Source organism: Fistularia commersonii, chromosome 21 (genome assembly GCF_037954325.1).
Source record: "Fistularia commersonii isolate RoL2024-O1a breed Wild chromosome 21, RoL_Fcom_v1.0, whole genome shotgun sequence".
NCBI lineage: Eukaryota > Metazoa > Chordata > Actinopteri > Syngnathiformes > Fistulariidae > Fistularia > Fistularia commersonii.
The window spans coordinates 6,560,799-6,585,283 of record NC_141304.1 but is presented as its reverse complement, the minus strand read 5'-3'; the positions used below and the strand labels follow the sequence as shown (position 1 = coordinate 6,585,283).

Sequence of the window (24,485 nt, the reverse complement as noted above, 5' to 3'; positions counted from 1 at the left end):
CATGTACATTTTATAAAAACGCTCGTCCCTTTACTGCTTTTAACCCTCTCGGGCTCAAATTAAGTTGTAGTTGCAGGAAAAATCTGATATTTGGCTGTCGCAAATCTGCAACATCTGCCTGGAGAAGGTTAACATCGGGTTACACATCTGTATTACGGGGCATTTTCTCTTGAATTTTACTTTTTTGTCATTTCTGTTGTTTATGGTGAATTCTGTTCATATTTCCATGACAACAGATTAAAAATTAGCCATCCCAAAGGTTAGTCTACTCCCTTTTCTTCAAATAAATCAAATACTATTACACATACTACAGTGATGCAGGTCAATTTAAGTCTTTATATGTATATGTGTGGGTGTTTGTTATCACGTGTCACAGCATCAGACCCGTTACCTAAAAGGTGTTTGACACCTATTCTAAAATATATGAATATATATTTGTTTCATACAGTATTTTCCATACTGTTAAAATGCATACAAATATGGAATAACATGCACAGATTTGAATGTTTTATTTAGAAACACATATTAACTGAACACTTCAGTTTCCAGTTTGAATGATCTCTTATGTCGAGATTGTGACACCACATTGTCCATCACGTCTTGGCAACATACAAAACATCACAAACCGACATATTCGTCTGAACTACATGATTCATTTTCCTAAAATAGTAAACATGGCAGACATTTATATTCATATGGCACATACTCAGCTGTGGTACTTTTTGAATGCTAGCACTTTTGGTTTTGATTCACTTGGACAGTGTAGCATCTAATATGGGTATGCTGTGTTCAAACAATTACCCCAGTCCTCTGCTGAAATAGAATTCTGAAAGTGCATTATAATATTTTATTTGTAACATAAAAATCAATATTTCTTCTTGTGCTGTATTTAATACTATCAGTGGCAACATGAGCAAACACTTGAAATTTTGTCGCTCCCAAAGCTTCAAATTTCAAGTTACATACTGGCAAAACATTCACATTGATTTTTAGTGGAGTGGTCTATGGATCTACTGGTACAAGCTGTAAAACTTTCCAAGGTCCAGAATTCACCTTGTTGAAGCTCCATAAAGTTGGCAATGTCAATTCAATTGGGTGTTTTGAAAACAAACAAACAAATAAAAAACACTCTTTTTACGTCCTTGAAAAAAAAAAATGCCAGAAAATAATGCCTTTGCAACTGAAATGTAGAGTTCGTACTTTTGGCATTTTTGACAAAACTGTCACCATAGACTCATGTAATTTACAATTCATACACTTGTGTTATTGGCAGTGTCATGTAAAGTAGCATTAAGGCAAATCGTATTCTACAGCATCACTGACCAGCACTGTATGCTTTTCTATATACATAACCTCATTCTCATAGCCATCAACACAAACAGGTCATAATTTCTTTATAAACATTTCTGGGAGGGTCTTGTGTTACCGCCAAACCTATCTTGGAATCTGATGCGGTCCTTGTCAGATATAACAGCCAGTCAATTTCTCAGTTTTTGTGCGGCTTGGCATGGCGAACCACCTTCTCCTCAAACATCTTCCTCATGGTCTTTTCGATCTGCTTGAGGAAGACTTGAGGAATCCGACCACACAGAGTGTTGACTGTGTCCAGGAACTTGGTCTGGATGGGGTAGAACAGCGACTGGAACATGTTGTCCTCAAAGGGAAACTGCAGAGTCAGAGACATGTTTGACTTGACAGTTTTGATCGTACGGCTATTTTGGTTTAATTAAACAGAAAAAAAAAGAAAGAAACATCACAGCTTAAACAGTATTTACAAATTTCATCAACAGGGATGAGGGCTCTGTATTAATCATAAATTATGACCCTGCCAGTCATTAAGAGGCTTATCTCAGCAATGCAGGGAGAGCTAACTCTCCCGCAGTACAGAACAATTTCTAAATTTAAAGAGTGACCCAGATTGTCTAACGTGAGAGTTGAGAATTTGCCACAGAGTAAATACTTCCAGTTGCTCTTTTGCTGCACTGATATCCTGAGTGAACAAAAAGAAAAAGTTCTTTGATTCTTAGAGGTATGTTTCTCTCTTTTGACAGGAATGGCTTTTTGGTTTCCCTGGATTGCAGCCATCGTGGCTAAAATAAACATGTGTGAATGTATTTCATACTCATATGGAGCTTCATAGCTGACTCTAGGAAAAATAAAGAGTAAACAAGTATAACCACAGGAATGTTCTGATGACACAGTTAATCTGTCCTTTTATACCAGAGGTGATCAAACTAAACATGGATCCCAATGGGATCAATGCACTTTAAACACAACATAGTGTGATTCACTAAGTGGCAATATTCTTTATTAGACTAAAAAGGACATCTACATCAGGTCTTTTAGGAAAAATCTCTTTTTGGGCTGCATTTTAAATGGAAAAACTATGACTAGCTTATGTGAATTGGATGAAAGTTCTCTTTTTAAATTTAGACTGGAAATGAAGAAGTCACCGGAGATGTTCTTAAAGAAGTGTATGAAAATTGATTAATAATAACTATAAATTTAAAATTTATGCATGTTTCTTTTTAGTTAAGCTTTGGTAGTTTGCTTTACACAAGAAACTAAATGGTTAGTCTTGTATTATGCATTTTCATTTTCTTAATAGAATAAGTGACAAGACATTTCTTGGATCAAATTCTAAATTTATGAAGACTTGTTCTTCAACAGATATTTCCAAGAATGATGGTATTGACACTAAAAGGTGCTTATATTATTGCACCTTTATTTTAAATCTGTACTCTGTACTTGGATCACGGAGGTCTTGCTTATATAGTTCTAGATTTGTCTCCTTTTTTTAAAAGTGCAGGATGGATTTTTTTATATTCTTATGAATTTGTCAAGACATTACACAGACTTCTGTGAAAAAACAACAACTTATTTTGCAATGAAGTTGGCTATTCCCTTTGACAAAGTACCCATCTAAGTGTTATGTCTGTGATACCTCAAAGTATAACAGCTGCGGTTATGAATCAAGCCAGCAAAATTCTCTGACACATACTTTCCAGTCCATTCCTTGCCAATTTGTATTGTTTGATGTCATTTTGGAACAATGAGAAACTTGGAAAAGTAGCACAACTGGGGTGTCAATACTGACTCACACCCTTTTTTTTAAAATCACATATTCTTTCTCAACGCTTAGTACACTGAGTCACCATAATCAGCATTGTATTTGCAGCAAGAATGAATGAAAAAAAAAATCTGTAATGTAGTTTAATGTGATTGGATAAAACAGAGCAGCTCCCAGTTGGAAGAGAGGATCACTGAATCGTTGAATTGCAGTGATGATGCAAGGACAGGTTGTGATCACAGGGTAAATAATCCTGGATCATTGATATTTAGGAGAGGCAGTCCTTCAGAGGGATTTTGCTTTTAATCAACATGTATATGCAATGTATGAATTACTGGAAAATAAAATGATTACTGTTATGTTTTATCATATTGTTTGTCTCTATTCCAGATTGACCAGACAAGACAAACAGTAGTGCACACTGACATGCTACTTTAATACAGACCAGCCATTTGTACCATGTCTATTTACTCGTACGTGCCCCTTTATTGAGCAAAAAGGGAAAAAGCTGCCGTCCAGTTGCCGGGCACTCAGACCCACCATCCTTTCTTTTCTTTTTTATGGGTTTTATTTTTATTTTTATTTTTCATGATTCAACATAGAGGCAATATACAACTGTAAATTGAGCATTTTTTTCATGAAGCATCTCATTGATGGCCACTCACAACAAACAATTTGCCCTGATCACATCCCTGCATCTCTGCAAGTTAAGTAACATCTGTGACAGGTTTGGTCCCAACAGAAAGAGTGGTTTACCAGAAGTTGTAGCAGCTGTTACCCTCCTGGTGCAGTCAATTACAAGACAGTGTGTAGCCAAGGAGATTTCGTGCTCCTCAAACATGGAAAACCTGTGATTTACTGTATAATCTGTTTTTTTATGATTTACTTCATTGATGTCACGGTGAAATACTTTGCTCCTTTCTCACCAAGTTATAAAATGAATGGATTTGGGAATGGGTCAAGTTTGAAGCCCAAAATTCCCCTTTTCGCTCCTCTGTCTTCAGTGTAATTTAGGATTGTAACAGATATTGTAACATCAAACATTTTGACTGTTTTTGTCAAATTGTAAATTGTAATTGTAAAGACATTCATTTTTTAGTATTCTCATTGGAATTAGCAAATAAAACAAATTATTTTGAAATTTTCTATGGGAAGGCAATCCAAGGCTTAAACCACTTGCCATGCAATGTCAACTTATTATGATCTTTCTTGGTTGCCCACGTCAGCTGAGTTCAGATAACATAGACAACTGCATTGAATTACCAACTCCTATTGAGCACCATTTCTTATATAATGCAGACGATTGTGGGGAAATAAAACAAACATTACTTTTTATTTGAAGATCATTCTCTCATCGACACGATGCAGCTCACAATGCCTCCAATTTTATAGCTCATTATGAAAGATGAAAGGGAAAAGAGAGTCAATAAGCAGAAGAAAACAAGGCTTTGGGGAACATTTTTTTCCCGGGTCAGGAGCACATGAGCTAGTGATAGGTGAAGAGAGGGCTTAATTGACTTAAAACTAATTCTAAAATACTCAAGGAGCCACTGTCTTCCAATTAATCATATTAATATGCACTTTCTTGATTGTGTTTTAAGTTCCAAATAAGATAAATGGCATTATAAACTTAACTTCACATAAAATAAAAGGCATGACTGGCCTTTGCATAAATACAGGGATACTTTTGAAACACTTAAGAGGCACAGCAAAGCTATTTTGTTTATTTTTCTTATGTGGTACTTGAAAAGTAACATCTGTAGCCTGTGAGAAATGGATTTGTTTTTTTCATTTTGCTTTGAGGACAAAAAGTATTTCTGTCTAATCCGGATCCAACTTGAAAAAAAAAAGACTGCCTGTCTAGAAGTCTTGAAATCAATCCATAAAGTTTGTAGGGTATCTGCACGAAGACAATGTGTAATCATCAATTCAGTATCTTTGGTTCAATGTTCATTACAAACCAGAAAAACTAGGCTATTGATGTAATTACCTGTTAAAAACAGATAAATGCAGGGCCCTATTTGAGCATTTGTGAAATGCTTCATGTACAACACTGTTTTGGCTTGAGTACAAAAATGATTCAAAAAGCATGTTAAGTCAAACAGGCTGTATAAGTTAAGAGTGAATTCCAGGGCAAACGAAAAAGAAAAAAAATCAGCAAAGAAAATAGAAATATCTGTTTCTTAAATAGTACTATATAAGTATCTACATATGAGACATTTGTAGGCAGCCTCAGTTCTGCTTCACCTGAGCTCCTCTCTGCCATATTAGCTGCAAGTCCCTCAAGATATGATATTTAATTTGTTCCAGAGGTGGTTTCGTATGTTGATTTTTTTGTATCTTGAATGAATTTTCACTATTGAAAATAACACAAAACAAATTGATTTGTTCAAATCCCCCCCAACTCACAAAATGAGGATATTAATATAGAAAAACCCTGTAAAGAAGGATATTAGTAATATAAGGGGCATCAAATATAAAGTTTACAGTTATTATAAATTCAAAGTGTTCTAATATGAATCCTTCCCTCAGACACAAATGACTGCAGATGGCGGCAAGTGGTTACAAGGGTGTGAGAGAGGCTATAAACATAAGACGCTGAGCGCAAAAGGTACACTTACAATGAACTTTACATTACAATAAACTTACGATGATTAATAAACTAAAGTTAATTTAAATTTTACTTGAGAATTTTAGTTTTCTTCGCTAGTTTTTTTTTATTTTTGACTAATTTTCCTCTGAATCACTGTCGCTAGATATCACTCTTTTCTTAAAAGAATTGATATGATGAAGTTTGCCTTTGCCTATTTTTTAAAATGTTACCGACTTTCCGAGGGACAAAATCTCATCCGTGACAGGTGGTTTGATTCCTTCGAAGTCTCGTTCAGACACACATTCAGCCCACAATTTCTGCACCGTTCTGAATTAAGAGTCCTTTGCATCACTCCCTGCCAAGCCTGGTCAATAATTTTCATAGGGCTCGCGATGTCGACTGAACATATGCTTCGTATACGTTTTTTTTGAAATTGGAAATTGACTGCTTGTCCACAGGTTGGAGCATGGGGGTTGTGTTGGGAGGAAGGTAGAGAACCTTGAATTTAAATTCATCTTCCAACGCCTCCTCTTAAGTTGGTGGGTTAGCGGGAGCATTGTCAAGGACAAGAACAAATTTCACTGGCAGCTTATTATTCTACAAAAAAGTCTTGACTGCATTCCCAAATGCGCAATTTACCCAGTCGGCGAAAAACTGCCATGTAACCCATGCCTTTGGGTTAGCCTTCCACATCACTTGCAATTTTTCTTTGGATACATGTTGTGCCTTAAAAGCATGAAGTATCCCTGTACGATACACCAGCAGAGGCTTGATTTTACAATCCCAAATAGCATTGCCACAAAAAACTAAGGTTAGGCGATCTTTCATTGGCTTCTGTCCGGGTTTCTTTTTTTCCCCCTCGGTCGTGATGGGCATTTTCTTCCAGAAGAGGCACGTACTCTTCGGCTTCAGTTACTTCGGCAAACTTCACGTCACGAATCGGCAGCACTCGTATCTGAACTCGCTGCCTCCCCACGCCTCACTACTGAATTTATTCCAGTACGTCTTTTAAAGTTTTCAAACCAACCATGGTTGGCTTTGAATTCGGCCACAGTTGGTTCGGCGGAACTTTCTCCCCTTTCTGCCGACTCACGTTTTTAAATCAAAATACACAGAGCACGCTTTCACTTTTGATTGTCTGCGTTGTGGTATCTCTTTGTCCTTCACTCAGATCAGACGCTATTTTTTCCTTTTTTGGTCTTGATTATATGTCTAATAGTCGTGCCCTTGGAAGGCTTCATAGCCTTTATAGATTCCCTATGATTTAGGATGGTACATATCGTGGATGCATTGCAATTATATTTGTGTATATTGGTCACACGTACACTACATTTGTGCCGCACTATTATTTCATGCTTAATTTCCATAGAAAGCATCTCCTTTCTGGGTTCACCACTTGCTTTCTTAGGGCCCATGATGATTATTAAAAAAAAAAAAAAAACATTAAATAAGCATGAAGATATTAAATTATGCCACACAAGAGATAGGAACATGACACCAGATATGTGTATTGTACGAAGTACCTGGATGAAGTGGCTGAGTGATACTGGAAGCTGTGAGGTGCTCTTTAAAGTGAGAGAAGAGATCATTTTGAATTTTGATTTTCTCACTCTCCTATTTGTATCCTGAAATTTTTTCTCGAATCACGTTTTGCATCTTAAAAAATTTGTATGTAAAGTGATTTGTATCTTGAGGGGCCACTGTAACCTATAACTGAAATACCATTGGTCCAGTTGCATTTTTGGTAAAGTGCCAGAGGGAAATCAATGTGTGGATAAAGACAGGCACGGAAGTATACGGAATAAAAACGCGAATTTAAAATACAATCAGACAGAGCAAACTATGAGCATTGTGGCATACTCACATCACGTATTGCATCGTAAACTACTTTGAAGGCGGGCTGCTTATCGTCGTGATACACTCCCCGATTGCCATGGAGGATGGAAACGCCTTCCTCTTCAGCTCCTTTGCAGTTGCTTCCATACATACAGTGATCAGGTCTGTAGTTCCACTCGCAAGGAAAGATGAAAAGACATTCTGAAAGAACAAACAAACAAGATTGCACTATTGGTAATATACTGTGAGGTTAATTGATAGATCCTTGAAAATTTCATGCCAAATGCAGTGAAACCTGTTGGCTGATAGATATGATAGCGAGGGATGAATGCGATTTCCTTGGACATCTAAAACCAGCTCACACCATAAACATAAGTATCTCTCGTCTCATTTCAAAGTATTTCTGTGTAGTTTAGGGCTCAGGATGCAACCATGTCCCCAAATTTAATACTATTTTGCATTTCTTTAAGTTAATTTGCTTACATCACTAATAATCACAAATATGAACAGGTTTTAGTCTAATACATAGATAACAGCATATCACACACACACAAACACACACACATATGCATATAAACATGGTCACAGATCCAAGCGGCTGAAATGAGCTTTCTCCCAAGATTGTCTGGGCTCTCCCTTCGAGATAGGGTGGGGAGCTTGGCTGTTCGAGAGGGGCTCGGAGTAGAGTTGCTACTCCTCCACGGGTTAGATGAGGTGGCTTGGGCATCTGGTTCGGATGCCTCCTGGACGCCTCCCAGGTGAGGTGATCCAAGTATGTTCAACTGGTCTCTAGGCTGGCCTGAGAAGACCTTAGATCCCCCTGGAGGATCTGGACTTATTGATCGGGAATAGGGAGGTCTGCGCCTCTCTGCTGCTGCTAGATATTATTATCTTTATTATTTTAGCAGCAACAATAATAATAATCATTTTGCTCACTGTCAATTTCTTGATTTAAGTATTCAGCCCTGGTTTAGTATGCATTTTTCCTACAGCCACTGGGAGTTTTTGCATGGCTCAGAATCACTGCCCTATTTATTTACTGATGCAGGCCTGGCAAATATGGGAGGACTGGATGAGAATAGCTGAAAATTACAGATTAAAGATTTCTTTTCCTACATTTTATCTGGGAGCCCGTCACGTGTCCTTGCATGTGACTGTACCTGGGTTGAAGTGGAAGATAATGTTGAGGAGGTCCTGATCCCCCCAGGTGATGTGGTTCTTATACTTCTGGTATAGTGGATGTAACAGGTCCTCCCACGACAAGCCACTAGGAATCATACTGTTCTGAAATAACAACAGCCTTGACTGGCACACAGTTCAAGAGCAGCTTAAAAACACATAATCAAAACACATTCCAGCTTTGAGGTGCAATTTTAAGAGCTATGGAGCTAAATTGAGTTCCGATGGCAAAAGTCTATGATGCTAGAATGGCGGGTAGAGAGCTTCAATCAGACTTAGTCACAAACAGCACTCAGCTTGTGACTGGAGCTCACTAGAAGAAAAAAAAAAACCCTTCAATCATCAAATGCTCATTTATGTCTTCTAATGACCATTGAGAAGAAAAAGTGCATGCTTGTTCTTACTTTGAACATTCTGCTCCGTATTCTTGTGAGATTCATCAGCATGACCCCAGAGTTGACCCCTGTGACCCCGTAGAAAGGGTGACGTGCAAAGCGGCTGTACCAGCCAATTTTGGGGATCTCGTGCTCTGGTGCCATTGCTGCCAACTGGGTGCTGTTAAAGGACTTCAGGAGACTCCAGATGTCATCCATAGGACGAAGGAATAGCACATCAGTGTCCACATACAGCAATGAGTCGATGTCCTTCAGAATCACCTGAGAAGATTGATCTCGATCACAACTCTTTCACCTCAACAACTCAAGTGGACCAAACAACCATTATTAATTCATCTGACAACGATTGAAATCAGTCCTCTTAAAGAAAAATGATAAACCAGTAAGTCAACACTGCAAACCGAAGAGCTACAGTGCTGCGCAGACTTGTAATCTTGTAATAAAACAATGTAATTAAAACTCTGAGTAAATCCTGGGGGGGAGATAAAATATGTTCATGTAGAGACGGGAAAGAGATTATTATCATAAAGATGGGATCAAACTATTAGGCAATAGAAGGAAATTGAAATAGCAGGAAATATTGAAGTCAGGAGCAACTGCAGTGAATAAGCTGGTACAAAGAATAGTATGTGGATTTAAAGAGCAGATAAGCACTTCCTGCATCCATTGAGGCATTATGCTGTCAAGGATTGTGGAAATATTGTCCCAGAAAAGATTTAGATTTTACTTCTCACTACATGAATTGTTTTTCAAACTGTTAAACTTAGAGAAGGCTTAAAGGAAAGTATTCACATATATATCTAGTCTTATAGAATTAAAAAATAAGATTTTTTTTTTTTTTTTGTCATTAACATTCTGCTTTGCAGCAATCCATTTCTTGGAAGAGTTGGGCCACTTAAAGAGAGAAAAAGCTATAATCATGTAAGCAATGATTTTACGAGATAAAATAATGAGAGATGAGAAAATAAAGTACTGTTGAAAGGACAAACCATAACATTATATGAATTATGTTATGAGACAAATATGGTAATTTGTTTGACACTACCTTGGGCTAATGTAGCAGATCATCTATGTAAAAATGCAAAAGATGGAGCCGCTTGTTATCAGTAACACAAAAAGGAAAATACTTTGTTTGCAGTGAATTTCATTGTTCATTGGCTGTCTGAAAAAGTTGTTTTTTTGACCCACGGCTGTACCAATAAATAATTTGCATCAAGCCAACGACAAGAAATTTTCACTTCCAACAATATGTCAAATGAGTACATGAACCAGAGCAGCTGTGCCTACAGAATAATGGGAGCTTTCTGATGTCTGGGGTATGTCTGTTTGTTAAGAAGAGAAAACCGTACTGTGGTCAGAATTCAGCATGGTTTAAAGGTGTTGAAAACAGTAACCGCCGACCCTACAATATAAACGCAGAGTAACTCCTAACCACTGAATACAGTGTAATAGGGGAACTGCATGTCTGCACAAATTTGTAGTGCCCATTGCCAAATATATGCCAATCTGAGGCAGTGTCTTTGACCAAACTTTGTTTTTGTTGAATACATTCGCTGGCAGCTATGTGTGTGTGTATCCACAGCCAAGAGCCACATGGGTCTGGAGTAAAAGGAAAAGAAAATTTTTTTTTTTTTTTTTTTCCCTGTCAGTATAAACTGTGGCAATACTTACCACAAAATAAACTGTGTTACCTTCTTCCTCTTAAGCAGCCATAATGACCTCGAATTACTAAAATACCGAGTTGTCTCTGTGAAACCCCAAAAATGAATAAGGTATAACAAAGCTCTGCATGGTGATCGCTGCCCCCTTTTGTGTGGGAGAGCAGGAATGCATAATAATAATGTTCAATAATGCAACATCAGGTTAGATATGAAAGTGAGTACAACCTTGATGTAGAAATGTGAGCAGCTGATGACAACATTGGACAAAATGAAGTGCATTAAATTGCAAAGATCTGTAACTATAACCGTCTCATAATGTTGAAAAACATACAGACGAGCATTTGACGAAAGCTAAACTAGTTGCAAGCAGAGGTGGATCAGTAATATCTCCCTGTAGCACCTCAGACGGTGTTTTTGAGCGGCAGGATCATCAGCTAAGTCGCTCTTCACACTGATGTTTTGCTACTTTAATCCTATAACATCTGGGAGTGGTGGAGCAGCACAGTTGAGGTTAGCAAACGTCTCAGTGACAGGAGGGACTACTTTGGATGGCTGTCCTGCTTTCTTCTTGACTGATGACTAGGATCCTCAGCGATGACACTTTCTCTGGTATTTCTGCTTATGCAAGACTTGTTTGTGCTAACATCAGTAACAGCTCTGTGTAAATGATGTGTTGCTCCTTGAAAGGACATCTTGCAAGCTTAGGTTTTTTTTTTTTTTTCTAGGAAGGACAAAGCTCACAGTTATCCCCCTGATCCAGATACCGCAGGGGACTGGGAAATGTGGGACTGGGAAATGTAGCACATAGTCATGAAATGATGAGAACACCTTGCACCGTTTGAGGTATCTTCCGATTGTCAGCCACGTGCGACAGTACCGATCACAACGGCCTTGAGGTTGTCGGATGTGAACAATTAACAGTTTAAACATCCTTCCGACTTTTTGATCACAGAATCATCCGATCCAATGGCTCCGAGGCTCAGATTGGGTGATCCAGTATCAAAGATTACTGCCTTGTAATCAGATTTTTTGCATTCTTTACACCCACAAGCATTTAAATACTGTAAGAGGTGAAACAACCCATTTTCCTAAAACTGAGCAATCACTGAAATGGATATTTGTTGTCAGAAAAGCAGAATGAAAACAACACTGTGATCAAACTGGCCGTGTAATACTACTTTCTGTTCCCTAAACGATTCGAAATCACTTCCTACTCCTAACAGTTCCTGATAAAGTAGGTGGTGAAATGTATATTGACTTCTTTGTTGCAACAGGAAAACACTGAAGAATCTGTCCAATGATAGGTTCATTACAAGATATGAGAGACGGCTGTCGATGAACTCGGGCATAAAAGGAAAATCAATAGACCGCTCAGCCTTTCCACGTGAGGAAATTACTTGATTGAATCTCTAGGGACTTTTATTTGTAAAGTAAATGTTGCAGAGACGGCGTGAAATCACCAATAAGCGCACGAGCAATTGATTAAAACCATGCACCCAGTGGAATAATATAAACGGTATGAAAACGCTTCCTAAATGGAAATGAAAGGGATTAATACGGCGTTAATGGTATTATACACTGTGAGGATATGAAACGAGATAAGCAGTGCGGCCTTACAGGGAGGAAGAGTCTCTGAGCAGCGCAGGGCTTGAAGAGCTTTTTCCATTCTTCTGCGTTGCCCACAGAGAAGGTGATGGGATAGATTCGGAACTGGAACTTGGCTGAGACAGACGGAGGCCACCGGTTCAGCTGGAAGCGAGACAACATGTTATTAGTTGCCGGTTAACCTTCTGTCAGAACAGTGTCTTAAAAGCTTTGACTTTTAATAAGGCAAGATCATGTGGAAGGTTATGAATTCATAGTCACTTATTTTTTTTATTTTATTTTTTTATTCGCCTTGCTATTACTGAGATGTTTTGGAAAATGCAATTGACGTTATTAAATAATTACCATATATAACCAGCAAACTTTGAATTGGATGAAAAGATGAAAATAACAGTGGTTACATTTTTGAATTTGTATAGGTCAACACATATGACTGTGCGACATTTGTAAGCTTTGAGAGTTGTGTGGAAAAGAGGTTCTCTGGCATCTTTTTTGGGGGGGATTTGAGCCTGAAAAGTTTTGAGAAAACTTGATATAACAGACAAAGCCACCCTTTAAAGTGGCTGTCAGGCATGGAATCCTTCTATAATCACCAGTTTAGCGGTTCGGCCCCGAGGGGAGAAAGAGAGCGGCGCAAGCTGTTGGCAGAGTTTGCGCTGATGAGCACATGATATCAGAATAAATTATGTCCAGCATTTCAACAATTTATCAACACATGAGCACACGTCACACCACTTGCAGTATATCTCCTGCCATATATTCTACATTATCTTCAGCTACGTTACTGCCGCTCCCTGTGTAAAAAAAATCAAATCAAATCAAAACAGAGGGTATGAGGATGAAGTTTGAAGTGGTTTTAGAAGCTTGATAATTGAGGCGCCATCGAGTCATGTGATGTTAATCGAATTTTAGTTACAGTATCGGTGGAATTAATCGGAATCACACCGGGCGTCTCTATAAAAGTGACACTGAAGGTATGCACAGCAGCAGAGCAAAGCAGGAAGTCTTTGTGATATGTTAAACCCCCGATTATGTGATAAAATGTTTACGTGCAGGAAGTGGATCGACTCTTCACCGCTGATCTCAGTGTCACAAAGGGTGATGTTTAACATATGCTTTCAACACAGAAGATTGGGGTACAGTCTAAACTGTGTGTGAAAAGCAGCCCAGATAAACATTTGAGAATCAGCCACGTGAAGGCATCTTACTTTTTCTTTGAATTGTGGGGCCAAAGGGTCCTCGGCAAAAATGTGAAACTTGATCTTCTTGAGGCTGAACAGGAGAGCCGATTTGACTAGTGTGAGGGTTTCTTCCAGACGATTCCCACAAGCCACCACAGCCAAGTGCATGACTTCTTCTGCCCGTAGGTGTTTGGTCACAGGTCGTCGCACATTACTCTGTTGTTTACTAAAAAACACACAGAGAGGAGGGCTGAGCTTTAACCCAGATACAAGCACGTTGCTGAAACATCTTTTCAATGCCAGAGATTAAAAAGGTTCTTTGACTAAGACACTGACCAACAGTGTTTTTTTTCCCCATCGGCCAAGGTCATGTGTGGAGTAAGTGAGGGGGGTTTTGATTTGCTGAGACTAATTTCCCAAACCTTACTTCCCTCACTCTACACTCATAAATGTGTTGTAAATAAAGTGCCCGTAAAAGGCAACTCTTTTTCTCTAACAAAGCAACTACAAAACTACAAGAGCCAAGACTGAGAACCTTTGAATTAAAAATAGATCAATTGAATGAAACCAATTCCCTTTATCCCTTTAAGTGCACTACCATCACATTTATTCAGAACAATTTTTACTCCTGAGGTCCAGTTTTAATTTTTTCAGGTTTGGACTGATCTGAAATCAGTGCTTCAAATAGTTCAATCAGTTCTAAAAACCCAAGGTTTTCATTTTATATTTCACTGTTTAACACCATAAAAGGCTCAGCAGACAGTTGCAGTTTCGAATTTGTACCCTTAAGAAATCATTGTATAATGTCCTTTAGACAAGGACTGTAAATATTTAACAAACTAAAACTGCCTTTAATTTATGCATTGAGAAAACCGCTTGTAATTAAACATTGATACATGTGGTTGTTGACCCTCCCGACTGTCAACCATGACCCTCCATCCTGGGATTGTTGGTGGCTTTAACCTGCTTGGAGAGCTCTTGGCTTGGACCTGGCTCAGATTTATTTTGGTATCTTGGCTGTGACCTGTTTTATTTTATATTCAATAGAGATGCCAAAAAAAAAAGTCATGTGGAATGAAAGACAGTGAAAAATAATCCTCACAATGCATCTAAGAACAATCATCTGACATTCCTTCTGAAGAATGACAACCAAAAGATCATGGTCCGGTTTGATCTTCTTGAACAACCAAACAGCACCCAACCTGACATTTGGTTGTACAGTCGAGATGAGCTATCCAGTTTAACACAGGATTACAACTTCATTAGACGATAACTTAATCCTATATATGTGCATTGACAATTACTGAAGGCGAATAAATGATGCCTGGTTGAAGAAGAGAACACTCAGGCATCAGAGAGAAAAGTGGACGGCAAATGTTTTTACTTCCAAAGACACTTCTTCCTCAGTTCTAAGAAGAAGCCTCTCATCATAAAAAATAGATTTTGACAAGAATTGTACAAATAAATCCAATAACGTCAGCTCATGAGAAGAATCAAATGGTCCCGAAGTGCAGTAGCTCTCGTCCTCATTGGTCGTCACGTCGCTTCTGGGACACATCGGCTGCACGAAAAATTCATTTTCTACCACGTATGAATCCAGACAGAGGAAAGAAGTGAAGCATTCAATGGAACAGCAGCCTGACACATCCATCTTCCTGTCACAGGGACGAGGAGCGGTCGGAGCCAAGGATTTCTGCTCAAGACATCTGCGCCTATGTGTATTGTTCAACACTCAAACACAACAACACACACATGCACAATCATGATACACGTACACGTCGACAGCCTGCATCCAGGCGCCCTGAGCAGGAAGCCTTTAAGGGGCCCAGCCATGAAGTGGAGACAAACAGCAACCATTAACTATATAGCAAAATATAAGCTTAAAACATCATATAAGCACCTCTTTTTTTGCCATAATTTTTCTCTCATGGCTAAAGGCAGAAATAAAAACCAAAACATTGGTTTGAAACAAAAATACAGAAAAATATCATCTCAAATCGCTCACCACAGACATATGATGGACACACACAGAACACACAACTCTTTAACTTTTGCGCAAACATGATGCCCTGAAGATTTTCAACAGAAATCTAGAAAAAAAAAAACATAATACTGCATAACTGGGAGAGAAGCCTGAAATGCAGCTCAGAGCTATATGTAGCCATGCAGACTGAGCTCAATAAAGTCGACCATCTCTGCCTCTGGATATTTTTCTACCCACTCATTCATCTGTTGTTTCCACATTAACTGCTTTTGTCTATTTTTAAAGGTATTTTTGCACATTTAATTATGCACACCAACACAGTAACTTTCAGGTTCCTAAGCCCGCTAACTCCTTGGCAGCTTATTTGCTGCCAGACAGAGCCACTGGCATCGCAGAAATGTATTTACTCGCACCATCTGTGACGGATTGAGAGCTGATGATAAAAGATCAAGAGTGAGCGCCTCACTTCTGGTGTTTGAGAAGTAACATTTAAAACTCGTGACACAAAAATATATACACCATTTAGTACAGGGCAAAGAAAACCTGACATGAGAAGTCGATTGTAGATTCACTTGATGACTCGAAAAATTATAATAAATATCTATATTAAAAAATCATGCAGTTGAGCCATGGAATTTCAACTTCATTTTGTTCTCACAATTGCTTAAAATATATAAAATATAAATATATCCTTTATATCATCTAAAATTTTGTCGTGTCTGCTGAGCAAGTCCTGTTGTTGCATTTATGTACTCTGCAGCATAACCTACCTCTCACTGTACAATAAGAATAAGAATAAGAATAAGAATAAGAATAAGAATAAGAATAAGAATAAGAATAAGAATAAGAATAAGAACAACTTTATTTATCCCAAATGAAATTGTTGTGCCAGAGTTTCAAGTAAAACATAACAATAATAAATATTTGTATGAAATTGTATAAACAGTATAAAAAAGGGGGGGGGGATAAGAAATACAAATAAAACTATAAAGTGTCTAAGTAACAAGCCAATGGAGGAGTGTGAAAGCCAGCATAATCTTCTTCTCCCTGTTTAAACACATTGCATGTGGCTGGATGCAATAACACATTCAACCATAATGTCGTCATAGCTTTAGGGAGAGAGAGGACTTGCAACGAAAGAAACAGGGAATTCTTTGTTTCTTGTGTTTTCAGAGAGAAAGGTGGAAGAAAAATGCTTTCACCTCTGAAAACAGCACGCTTCCAAAAGGCAAAGATTTCCTCTGAGTCCACAAAAGGGAAAGAGCCTGCTATAAAATGCATGATAAGAGAGCTTGGTGAAATTTGACATGTGGGCTGCAGGGCAGTCTCCAGGCGTGACGCTTTGTTTTCTGCACACCATGGGGACAATGATGAACCGAAGATTAGGATGTATACGAAGGTACTGCTCAGGAATCTGTCTGCCGTGCTTCAAAAGGTTGACGCTTAGTCACACTTGGAAAATACACATTCACATTTTCCTTGCTGAGAATGCAATCCATTTCTCCTAAACAAGTGTAATTATGCAAAAAGTCATGCACAAAAAAGAATTCGCAATTCAAGATTGGATGCCAAAACCAAATAAAATTTAAAATTCTTTCTTTGTTTCTTAAAGCACAGGCAATGATGTTATGTGTCATGGCTCTCTTCCTAACATCTGGAAGCAGTCAAAAGACCCAGAAGAGGCAGAAAAGTATTGAATTCATTACTGGCTGCAGAGCGAGCATAAAGGGATTGTTTTGCCAACAAAGCACTGCAGTCAATGCTATAAAACTTTGCGGGTTGACGGAAAAAAAAGGGAGCATTCAAAGATAGCATCAAAGTAAGAGAAAATGTAAATGTATAGAAACATAATTAATTTATCCATTTCAAATGTTTGCATTTGGAGTGGTTTGTGTCAAAGCAGCTACCACCATGCCTTTCTTTCCACTTTGTTAATTGAGGTTAATGGGGTTGATTTTCAGTCAGCCAAATTATGCCAGACCGTTTCACAATGAAGACTTCTAACTTTTTTGAAATCGAACAATTTCCTCACTCTTCTATTATACGCCCCGCTCACCCAGTATTTGTAAGCCCAAAGCGTGACACTAAACTACGCACTTTATTTCGATATCATTGGGATATGTGCGAAAACATTGTTGGCTCAGCGAGCAATAGTACTGAAATCAGACGAGAATTGACACGTTAGTTGAGAGCAACAGTGCTTTCGTATCTCAAACTTGTCAAAAGCCCATAATGTTGATTTCAATGAGGCCTTGGACTGGCGTTTAAACATCTCCGCTCTTCACAGGCGCATCAGTCAACTGATGTTATTACAGTCGATCAATTATTTACACCTTTTTATGACAGGTGGCGGACTGAGTCTATCTTGTGTTTTGATCACCTAACTAAAACTGTCCTCTGGTTCTGTTGTATAAAAGCCTTAAAAAAAATGAATTATTTGTTGTTCTTTTTTTAAATCGACGTACGTCAGTCAATGCACATTTATTATTAATTCTAGCACAAGACTTCACCATATACCCGCAATTTGTGTTGTTTTTTTACATTACATTACATTACATTGCATCTGGCAGACGCTTTTATCCAAAGCGACTCACAATAGAGGACATAGGGACTGCAAATAACACTTGCAAATACACGATGCACAGGAAATATACAGAACAGTTTTTTGTATTTCTAATTTTCTCTCTCTCTCACTCCCTAAAATCTCTCCTGGCATCAGTACCCGCTGTCTATTGTCACAGAGCACGCTGTGTTTTTTTTCCCATAAGAGCAGACAAGAGCATTGGTTTTCTTTATAAGCTCTTCGGTCTTTTATACAGATTTCAATTTAATGCAGTGACTACCTCTGAATGAGTTCTGCTGTTACTGCTCCATCAACATGTGTAGAGAAAGCTGCACAAGTACCTGACGCAGTGTAAAAGAGGTGTGTGTGTGTGTTTTTACTGATGTCACGTAAACCACTGATCATCATTCAGTTCAAGCAAATAAATACAATATTTATATGAACAAAATATGCGGGTTTATTGTTGTGGTAAAAATACTGACTAATGGACTGAGGTGTATGCAAGCACTTGGTAACAAGTTCAAAATAATCATTCATTAATTCTTGTACCGCTTATCCTGCCTCCAGGGTAGCAGGGAGAGGAGTCTATCCCAGCTGACCTTGGATGGGAGGAGGTTTACAACCGGAACTGGTTGCCAGTTGATGCAGGGCCGAATGGAGAGAAACGCCTGTACAACCATACATTCTCACATTCATAAGTCATATAGAGAGATAACACCATTCACTCTCTCATCCACACGTCAGGGTGATGTAGGGTCTCCAATAACCCTATAAACTCAAATAGGAGGGAACTAGAGAACCCAGAGGAAACCAATGATGACATGAGAACTCAATACATAAAGGCCCCCTGTCAGAATCAACCTGAGAACCACTGTGCCACCGCGCCATCTTTGAAGTAATCAGCTTAAAAGATTAAATAAAATACATTGAAAACAAACATTTTCATATGTATTTACACATCCGTCAGCCTCCCTTGAATGCACGGTAGAAAAAAGAAAATCCAGCCTTCATCAAATGTTCAGGTGTCAAGATTTGTCCTGCAGAATTCAATGGATGGGGAGGGGGGTACTTCTTTGTTATTCGGAGGATAAGATAATTGTGAAGCTATGTAATCTCCATTTCATGGTCTATAAGGGGAATGGGTTAAAAAAAAAAGATGGAGTATCGAGGAGGAAAAGCAAGGGATAAACACGTCCTGTTCATAGCATGCCTGCATGTGCAACAGGACATGCTGATATACATGATGCAATAGGCAAATCTGAAAAACAACCAAGGATTTTAAAAAGATTACCTTTTTTATGTCATTACAGATGATGCAAAAACAGATCTTGATTAATTGATTAGATTTGATTACATTAGGTTTATCTTTCTAAGTGGAATTCAAGCTGATGATCAAGTAAAACTCATGAATAGGACACCCTCATACAAAGTCCTGCATACAGTTGATGTGGAGATTTTCCTGTTAAATCCAGAAAACATATGACCTTTAAATAAATCAGACTAACACCAGCATGATTCAAGCTGTGCAGTAAAATAAAACTCAAAACGTAAAATAAAACTTTTACATTCAAAATAACTCGATAAATTCAAAATATACTTTAATGCTCATTATCTGCAGGCATTAGAAGTTAAATAACGCAATCATGTAGCCATTTTAAGCTACAAACATAACATGTAATTGGAGAAAAGTTAAGACTCTCGTTAAATTAACAAAATCAGATCTAGAACATTCAGCTTTTGCCTTTCACACTCCCCTCATCATTCACACATTTTCCGAACATTAAACAGATGCATCTGGAAGCAATGAGGCTGACACGCCTCATCTCCACCCATGTCAAGCAGGGAGGTTTTTAGACACTCCGATCATGGAAGATGACAGCTGTATAACCACGCATCATGCTGCTGATTGGATTTGTATGCATCAACGGATAACTAATCTTATTTCACCTCTATGATAGGATATTACGGTACTTGATATGAAATATGAAGGTATAAGTCTGTATTCACAATGCTTAAATCCTGTATATTGACAAAGCGGAAATTCTAAAATCCCTATGTTAATCACCTTTGGTTACAACAAATCCAGTCTCCAAAAGGAACCTGTCAATATCTATTTGTTTTGATCACTAAAATTCTGTGAAAGGACGACAATGCATTCTTCTCATAGTGAAAGGGCTAGAAAATAAATCACCTTGAACAATAAATAATAAGTTGATTATACATCTTATTAACACGACTGAGCTAAATGCCTGGTGCATAGAATGCCATGTAAGAAAACTAAATTTTATGTAACACAAATGTCTCCATGTGTTTGACAAACAGTGTTAAATCATTAAATATTCCAGCACACACAGTGATGCAGCAAAGCTCACGTCAGAGCAGCAGGAATGGCCAGATGTCTCCTTTTATGCTTGAAAAATAATGATAAATTGACTATTAACGTCGTCGTCGGCTTTTCTGCCGCTTCACCAGCTGAGTAACAGTTTAACTAATGACTGAAGATGATCGTAATCTATGAGGCTCACGTGTGGTGTATGTACAGAGCCGAAGGTCCCTTGCTATTTTCGTCCACGGGAAGCAGTGTGAATTGTCAAGAGGAAATAATACAACATGAAAAAACAGGGATGTTTTTCTGACACAGGAAAGAGGATGCTTGGATTAACGGATATATGACAAAATCCAACAAACTGAAGGTCATTATTTCACCATTCAGTTATATTTATTGAATATCAGTGCAAACTGTATGATCCTCATTCAGGAATTACATAGGCTGGAAGTTTTCCTATTAAAACAAGTAAACAAATCCACAAACTTTATATTCAACCTGACAAGAATGGGCAGTCTATCAGTGTTCATGGAAAATAGTGACGTTGTGTTAGTGGACTTTTGTGACATAATAGTTGTGATAATGAGTTTACCGCGTACTTCCAGATGCAGATCTGGTCTGGTTCTCGAAACATTTAAGTCTTTTAGTTTGCATGAGTGTGTAGTATATTGATTAGAGAACCATGGTTATAAATCTGGGTTATAGGCATATTGAATATCAAAGGAAAGGAAAATTAAAAACCAACCCAAACATTAACTTACATACACAGAAATGTACCTGATAACAGGTACAAAAAATGACAAGCAATTCAAAAATGTACAAAAAACATTCCTTGAGATATAATCTTTAAATTGGGAAAAAAAAATCAGTAAGGACTTTTTGAAAGAAAAAAAGGAAGGAGTAATAGAATATTTGGGGAAAACATAAATGTATTATCATTGTAATTATACACTGTAAAGGTGCAATCGGGGACACAATTATACAATGATTTGATGCTGAATAGGAGTTTTAACAAGAGCTGATTAGAAATTAAAATTAAATATGGAAAAAATGGAAATGAAAGTATATATTTGGTTTATATGCGTTGCGTATTCAACCCAATCAGACTTGCAAGCTTCTGATTATCGCCTAAACCGATCAACCATTAAATTAACTTTCAAGTCCATAGAGCAAACTTTGGTTTTGAGCTTGGGGTCACTTTGTCTTGAATAGCTGCCATTAACATTACATGTTTTTTTCAAAACCGCATCTTTACAGTCACCCTTGACACCTCCTCCTCACCACCGTCCTTATCAGTGCTGAACACACAGCGAGGCCTGCGGTTTCAAGGAGGACGCTAAGGTCTTTTCCCCAGTTACGCTTCGATAGCTTTTATCTTGCAAACCATGTCCCGCACTTCCAGCCTGCTTGGGGACTAGAATACATGAAACGTCTTCAAGCAAAGCAGTTGTTTCTAAGCAAAAGCTTCCCTGAAAGTAGACCAATGGACACAACAAATGGTCCCCAACTTGAGCTAAAATCCTATCTCTGGGGTTTCAAATTCCAGAAGATGCATTGAAACTATAAATTTTCTTTTCTTTTCTCTTCAAGCAATCATGCATGACGAGCTTCTCACACCCACATGTTGTGTTTTGGCAAGTGAACAGTCAACAGGGTGGGTTCTGCACTTTCCACTCCGCAGCCATCCACTCAAACTATCAAGCATTTTTGCATGCATTTGTTTTCTATTATCTATTTTTCAAGGTGACCTTTACCCTCGGAATAACGGCAGAGGTTTGAAATACAGACCTTAAACGCCAAGGGTCAACTGATGAAGGTTTAGAGGTCAGGTGATTTATGAGTCTGGAGAGTTCCTGCAAAGACGTGGCAGCCAGACAGACGCGCTCTGCAACGGTTTTATGTATAACATGCGGGATGAAATAAATGCAAATAAAAAAAAAATACACATTAAGCACGTTTGACAGAAGCTTCCTATTATGAAGGAAGCTTTTCGAGACACAATGCAGGCTTGCAGGATGGAGGGAAGCCCCATGAAACGCTGCGCTCTTTAACTTCAAAACGCCTGGATGGAAACGGAAGGAGCCACGTATTTTAACGATGCTTCAGCGTGTGTGTGTGTGTGTGTGTGTGTGTGTGTGTGTGTGCGTGTGTGTGTGTGTGTGTGTGTGTGCACAAACACAAGCAGACGCAGAAAGGAAAAGGGGGCCCATCACTGCTGCTAATCGACAGTGAGGAAGGGGCGAAAACTCCCACTCACCTCTTGGCGTTCACGTTGGCCACTTTACCGATCGCTTTCCCGTCTCTTCGCCCTCTGATCGGTTTTTCCGCCGGCGGTTTCCGCGCAAACTTCGCTGCAACATCGCCGCCGAGCCCCGAGGACGACGGCGAAGAGTTTCTGTCCTCCTCCTCCGCCGCCACAACTTCTTTCAGCGGCGGATCGTCCGCGGCGTTGCCCCCCAAAAAGTACAAAAGTAAGAAAACTCCTAAACATACGGCGATCGCAACTACTTTGCAGTGGATCCGCATGGTGAGAGCGACTTGTTGCGGGTGGATGGGGCCGGCGGGACTCGGCTCATGTCTGCGAGTGAGGGAGGGCGACCCGAGTTGACATTTTGTTACCGCTCCCCGATTGCATTTTGCTGCAGATGATGATGGAGAGCAACTCCCCACCGTCCATAGAGGATTACACGGAGGAGGCGTGGCTTCGGCAGCCAAGCCGTAATTACACTAGTATCGCCGCTCTATGATATTGCAATTAGGTCCGGAGTAACACACACACGCACACACGCACACATTTTTCCATGGAAAAAAAAATCAACTCTTGGAAATTAAATTTTAATAATATTTTATCTCAATTGTACTTGTAGTCTATTTTTTTTCCAGAAATAAAGACAGAAATATTTAGTTAAGTTATAATTATCCATGTGTTGCAGGCATGCCTACAAATCATTACAGTCATTACAAATCAAATCTTTGTACTTACAGTTAACAGTTAAGAAAAATTATATTTCATTATATTTCATTGTATTTCTTATTCTTCCTCCTTTCTATTATTATCCATTACTGTTATGTTTTTACTTGAAACTCTGGCACAACAATTTCCTTTGGGATAAATAAAGTTGTTCTCATCATCTCATGCAAAAAGGCCAAAATGCTGTGCATGTTTCTTTTCAAAACATTATTCCTTTTATTTGTATGGTACATAGAACAGTTTGGGCTAATTGATAACAAAATTAAATATGGATGGATGGATTAAATATTTAAAAATCTAAATGCAGAAATGTAGTTATGAATCCGTATTGTTTTGTTATTGATCCCTGGCTGTTATTGCAATTATTTGAACCGTTTCTAATAAATTTGGAAAGCAAATTGGACACATATTGAAAGGTTCTCAATGCTATTTTATTCCCTCATTTACCTTATCTGAAGATACTAGAACGTGGCCCTTTGTGTAAGTGGTTGGCTCTATGTATAGTATTTAACTGCAATAAAGGAAAGTGAATTAAGGCAAAAACAAATACAGAACCCACACCAATCTTTAAAAAAAAACATTTGTAGTGCTGTTTTCCACTTATCTGTAGGCAAAAAGGCCAAAATGCTGTGCATCTGCATCAAAACATTATTCCTTTTATTTGTATTGTACATAGAACAGTTTGGGCTCAGTGCATTGTGGTGTACAACTGCAGTCACAAATGAAAACACTGAAATTGAAATAATAACTATCCCCTGCCAGCTAATGCAGTATTTGTCAACTCAGGCAGAAGCCGCACTTGTAATACTTTGCTACTAATACTTTGCTGCTTTTTATAAATTAACGCAGCATGGACAAGGTATGGTACAAATTGCAGCGATTTACCGTATGATAATTCCTTAAAATTGGGAGGGATGAATGCTTGCTTTCAGCGCATCTTAATGGCTTTTTTCTTTTTTTTTCAACAAAAATGTTTGGCTGTTCCTTTGTATTTTCACAATACATGTTGAGGTTTTCATGCTTATATAAACTCTATGTTAAATGAACGTCTTTTTGGATGGGTGTTTGAGCAATTTGAACAATATATACAGAAACCTGTATGTTGTCTTATGCTTTTTTTT

The 24,485-nt window shown here is 38.3% G+C and overlaps 1 protein-coding gene across 2 annotated transcripts; it reads right to left on the bottom strand.

Moving 5' to 3' along the window:
- Positions 1 to 494: 494 nt before the first annotated feature.
- Positions 495 to 23,050, bottom strand: gxylt2 (glucoside xylosyltransferase 2). 2 transcript variants are annotated; one of them, XM_086168402.1, is made up of 7 exons: positions 22,651 to 23,050; positions 13,548 to 13,746; positions 12,352 to 12,483; positions 9,083 to 9,334; positions 8,660 to 8,804; positions 7,528 to 7,700; positions 495 to 1,666 (listed from the first exon to the last, which is right to left on the bottom strand). In XM_086168402.1, exons 1-7 carry the CDS (start codon positions 22,917 to 22,919, stop codon positions 1,487 to 1,489), a joined length of 1,350 nt encoding a protein of 449 aa, XP_086024528.1. In that variant the 5' UTR covers positions 22,920 to 23,050; the 3' UTR covers positions 495 to 1,486. The 2 variants fall into 2 exon arrangements, with proteins under 2 accessions (XP_086024528.1, XP_086024529.1); XM_086168403.1 differs by having other exon boundaries at positions 8,660 to 8,783; positions 22,651 to 23,049.
- Between the last annotated feature and the right edge of the window lie 1,435 nt (positions 23,051 to 24,485).

Excerpts from the sequence above, each read along its gene's own strand:
- gxylt2 (XM_086168402.1), bottom strand. The coding sequence starts at position 22,919 with ATGCGGATCCACTGCAAAGTAGTTGCGATCGCCGTATGTTTAGGAGTT. Across the intron at positions 9,335-12,351 it reads CTCAGAGACTCTTCCTCCCT|GTGATTCTGAAGGACATCGA; the intron begins GTAAGGCCGCAC and ends CAATCTTCTCAG. Across the intron at positions 1,667-7,527 it reads TTTACGATGCAATACGTGAT|TTTCCCTTTGAGGACAACAT; the intron begins GTGAGTATGCCA and ends CTGACTCTGCAG.